This window comes from Mus caroli, chromosome 12 (assembly GCF_900094665.2).
Source record: "Mus caroli chromosome 12, CAROLI_EIJ_v1.1, whole genome shotgun sequence".
In the NCBI taxonomy this organism is placed as follows: domain Eukaryota; kingdom Metazoa; phylum Chordata; class Mammalia; order Rodentia; family Muridae; genus Mus; species Mus caroli.
The window spans coordinates 78,956,685-78,961,657 of NC_034581.1; the positions used below are offsets into that span (position 1 = coordinate 78,956,685).

Consider the following 4,973-nt stretch of genomic DNA (forward strand, 5'->3'; position numbering starts at 1 on the left):
TAAGGGAGGGGGAGGTCTCCTAGCCTTTGCGTGCAGACCATCCCCAAACCCCCAACCCTACCCCAGGGATCTGTCGCAGCTAACCTAGGCACTGGTCCCAGCCAGGTTATACAGCTCAAAGCCCCTATCCACGGTATCTCCTGGAATAACCCCAAACCTGGCTGTTTCACCTCTGTCCCTGCAAGGGCACCCTGCAGAGCCCACCACACTTGGGCCTGCTGCGCCCTGGCCCCTCGATACCGGTGGCGGCGGGAGCTGCCAGCTTTTTGGAATTCCTAATCGCTCCTGGCCCTGGTGATTGGCTGTTCAGCTCTGACCCCACTTGGGCTGCCGCCTGGTTGGATAAAAAGGGAATCTCCTTGGGGCTCCAGAGCATTAGACACCGGAGGGGGCACCTGGGACCAACTTCACGAAGCGGGGAGCCCGGCGGGGGGGGGCTTGGGGGAGCAAAGGACCCGCGGCCTCAGCCCCTCCAAAGAACCGGGAGATGACGGGGAAAGCGGGGGAAGCGCTGAGCAAGCCCAAATCCGAGACAGTGGCCAAGAGTACCTCGGGGGGCGCCCCGGCCAGGTGCACAGGGTTCGGCATCCAGGAGATCCTAGGCTTGAACAAGGAGCCTCCCAGCTCCCACCCGCGGGCTGCCCTCGACGGCCTGGCCCCTGGGCATTTGTTAGCTGCGCGCTCCGTTCTCAGCCCGGCAGGAGTGGGCAGCATGGGGCTGCTGGGGCCCGGGGGACTTCCCGGCTTCTACACACAGCCCACCTTCTTGGAAGTGCTGTCCGATCCGCAGAGCGTCCACTTGCAGCCACTAGGCAGAGCGTCGGGGCCGCTGGACACCAGCCAGACGGCCAGCTCCGGTAGGTGAGGGGCGAGGCTGCTCGCCTGCTACACTGCTTGGGAAAGTCGCAGTCGGGAGCTGTCCGCTCTCGCCTGAGAGCCCCGACCTCCCCCGGGAGGAAAAGTTCATGCAGGACAAGGGGTCTCATGCTAGGCCTAAAGTCAGCGGGTCCCCGACTAGCGACCCGAACTCCAAGGGTTTTCAGATTTATCTTGTCCGACCCCTGCTCAGTTCTTGGGACCTAGTGTCAGTCCATGCTCGATCGAATATCTGGGTTGGGGCCCCAGTGGATGTTGGCTCCGGGTAGCTGAATCCTTGGCGCATCCTTTTCCTTGGGCCCTAGCTCCACTGCTCCACCGAGGCTCGGGCCTTGGGCAGTACCTGCGCTTCTGAAGCCCGATGCTGTTCCTACTTGTCCCTGTGTCCAAAGTTGTCCCCCGTTCCTCCCAATTTCTGTATTGCTGTACCAAACCCCTACCTATATTGCTTAGCTAACGTTCGATTTCCTCCCGCTACGAACTGGGAAAATCAAGCCACCACGATACCCAGAGGGCAGCCATCAGATCTAACCTAAGCTGCACCGTGTATCGGATCCCGATTTTTCTCTGGCTCGGGGACACTGGATGAGCTTCCTTTCGCTCTGTCAGGGCCACTTCCCTGGCGGTATGCTCTAGCTCGCCGGCTCTCAGTATTTCCCCAGATTTTTCCTGCCACTATAATGTATTAAATGTAGCAGGACAACGAAAAGTGGTTCATCGCAGGCTCTCTGAACTCGAACAGAAAAACATTTTTGTGGGTGCCACAAAACAGACAGCGAACCCGCAGTCTCCAGTCCTTTCCGGGACCCCAGCTCCCCTGCAACAGCCCTGTAATCCTTGGGTCAACTTTTCTATCTGGGAGTTGGGGGCTGTTGGCGGAGGGGAAGATCTCAAAGCTTGGAGCATCGCCGGGGGTACCAGCAACCCAGTGCCTGCCTCATTCTCCCACGTCCCTGCCTGCAGGCGCACCCCGGCCTTGGCCTCTCTTGCAAAGAAATTTATTCAAAATCTGTGGTTTCAAGAGCCGACCTGGAGAAGGTCAGCCTAGGCGTAGGGGTGGGGATGGAGACCCGGACCCAGGAGGGCTTCAGTGGAGACCACAGGCCCGCACGGCTCACAGAGGCTGCAGAAGGTGGGGTCCTCGTCGTTTTTTTCTCCCCCGGCGCTGCGGAGCGCACTCCCCATTCCGCTCCCTGCTCGCTTTTCAGATTCCGAAGATGTTTCCTCCAGTGACCGAAAAATGTCCAAATCGGCTTTAAACCAGACCAAGAAGCGTAAGAAGCGGCGACACAGGTAAGGGCCGCGCAGTCCTTTCCTGCTCCCATCCCCAGCCATCTCGTCCCGGGCCGGGTGACCCAGATGTCGTTTTCTGCCGATCCCAGATGTGAGGGCCCCCGGCAAAGACACCTGCGTTGTATGGAGGAGCCTGTCCCGGGGCCCTGGCATCCGGTGAGGGTGACTGAGTGTCAGCATGAGCTGCCGCACCAGTTCAGCTTTCTCCTTGTGCTGGAGACAGGAAAGGCCCGGCTGGGGCCAGATCTGAGCTGGAGAGGCGTCGGCGACCCTAGATCTCTGCACCGACCAAGTTACTCAGATCCTGTAGAAAGCAGATAGTCTCCCAGCTCTGGCCGGAGTCAGATCCATGCCCCTAACCGTGGGAGCCCGTTCCTCTTACACTGCCCGAGGCTTGTCATTTCTCCAGGATTGTATTGGGATCGTTTTTTCCCCCAAACTTCAGTGACAGGTGCAGGGCTGGACCTTTGCTTTCGGCCTCTGCTCGGCTGTGCTACTGAGCGGGTCGCTATCCTTCCGTAAGCCTCAGTTTTCTAGTCTGAATGAAAGACGGGGAAGATAGTGGACTGTCTCGGTTCACCAGCCTCAGTGGGGTGAACTACTTTGGTGTACAGGCTGAGGAGCGTTGGCCAGCACCAGGGGATCCATGCATTCTTCTGACCTCCTGGGGCACCACGTGCATATACTAATAAGCAGATACATGCACACATATTTTTAATGTGAAAAAAAATCTTTAAATAGACGTTGCTTATCCAAAGTTAAGATTCAGTGGGTTTGTCCTAAGAACTATGCTCTCTTCGTTCCTTGCTCCCACCAGGGAGTGGAGGGGTGCTGGTTCAGACCTTCATTCACTTCAGCGTCAACACTAATCCTTTTAAAGGAAAAGGCAAGAGGGCCCAAACAAACAACTGAGTTGGGGGGGGGGTTGCTATTCCTAAGTGCTGTCCCTCTACTTCCCAACAGGCCTGGTTCCCACTTTTCTCTCTGTCCCAACCCAAGTGGAGCGACCACTGGGACATTTCCCCACTGCCTCGCACTCTGACTTGTCCACCGCATCTTCTTTTCTCTCCTGGGTTTGGTCTCAGCATCCTCTCTCTGACTGCTTCTCTGCATCCTGCATAGCCCCCCACCCCCCAAAGATCGCTACTGACTCTCTTTCCTGACCTCAAAACAGGTTCTGGCTTAAGGGAAAGTGAAGGTCAGCTTCGGTTTCTCAGGGGGGCCTCAAGTTCGTTCCCTGAAGGCAGCTGCTTGCTTTTGTTTTTGTTTGTTTGTTTGTTTGGGTTTTTCTGGTTTTGTTTTGTTTTGTTTTAATTTCTAATTGTTACTGTTTTGTGCGTGCACGAAATGTGGGGGCGGGGATGGGATTCGATTACGCCATGGAAAAGTACCCGGTGGTCAGAGGACAACTTTGTGTAGGGGATTCTCATCCTTCCATCTTTCTGTGGGTCCAAGGAATTTACTCGGGTCTCCAAGGTTACACAGCAAGCGCCTTTACCCTTAATGTTTAGCCATCTTACCAGACCAGTTTATTTTAAACGGAAAGAAAATTTAGTAATCTAGTCTGGTCTTTTTAAAAACATCATCCAACAACATATTAGTTAAAACAGTCCCTATGCATCTGTGTCTGGTGCGTCCTAAAGGAGTATCCCCTAGTTGGCACAAGGTCAAATCTGGTGGGAGGGGATGGGCATTGAGAGCCCTGGAAAGAGCATCCCCACCCCCAAACTCCAAGTACTGTGTGACCCCTTAAAAGCCAGGTGGCCCTAGCCTCAAGCCCATGCCTAAAGTCCCCCTTCTTCTGCCATCCTTTGGCGGATTGAGGGTGTGTGTAGAACAGCTCACCAACATCAGAGTACTAGAGACCCTATTTTTCTATTTCCGGTGCGTGAAGGCAACAGATATTTGAAAGGAAGTATAGGGACAGGTTGCTGGGGTGAGGGTGGGGAAGGGGGTAAAAAAAGCAAAACAAAACCTCCTGAGCATCTGTCCTCTGCATATTTTGAGAAAGAGACCCTGGAATCCTGTGATGAGAGACTTTTTGCCTCCAGGAAACAAACCAGCTTTAGCAGGACTTGGGGGTAGACCAGGGATACAGCAGCAGTGATGGCCTGGCTCTGGGATTTTGTTCTTAGGGAAACTGCAGACCCTCTTGTAAGAGTTCTTTGGCTCTGCCTCAGTCAGGAGCAGAGTTTGGGTCACTATGTGGGGGAAGGGGGTCCCCCTGAGGATTATACAGTCATCAGTAAGAGGACCAGTTCTTGAGGTAGGAATGGGGGAATCTTGAAGAATTTAACGTTTCCTTCCTTCCTTCCTTTGTTTATTTATTTATTTATTTATTTCTAGTTTGTTTTTTATTTTCTTCTCGAAGTGTATTTCCGGCTGGCCTGACCTATGGTGATCAAGCTGGCCTTGAACTTGCCCTGATCATACTCCCCCACGCTCCTGTGCAGTGGCACAGGCCAGTCCCCACCACACCTGACTCTTGTTTGTTTCTTGAATGGGACTCTTTCCAAGTACAGGAAGGCCCTTGAGTGACTCTAAAAGCCAGCTCCCTTCTTGGGCTTTCCTCACTAGCTGCTTTCCCCAGTTTCCCTGGTTTTAAAAGGGACTTGCATATTTTGATGATCTGCTCAAAGAATTTTCAGCAACTGGCAGGAGAAAAACAGAGGGCTACAGATGTTCAAAAATCCCGAAAAATTAATTTTTTCTTTCTTTCTTTCTTTCTTTCTTTCTTTCTTTCTTTCTTTCTTTCTTTCTCTTTCTTTCTTTCTTTCTTTCTTTCTTTCTTTCTTTCTTTCTTT

The 4,973-nt window shown here is 53.5% G+C and overlaps 1 protein-coding gene across 2 annotated transcripts in view; it reads left to right on the top strand.

Annotated features, from left to right (window-relative positions):
* Positions 1 to 447: 447 nt before the first annotated feature.
* Positions 448 to 4,973, top strand: part of Vsx2 (visual system homeobox 2) — a 24,192-nt gene continuing 19,666 nt past the window's right edge. For both annotated transcript variants that reach the window (XM_021179699.2, XM_021179700.2), the window contains exons 1-2: positions 448 to 857; positions 2,085 to 2,169. In XM_021179699.2, coding sequence (XP_021035358.1) covers positions 488 to 857; positions 2,085 to 2,169 — 455 coding nt within the window. In that variant the 5' untranslated portion in view covers positions 448 to 487. The remainder of the gene's footprint in view (positions 858 to 2,084; positions 2,170 to 4,973) is intronic.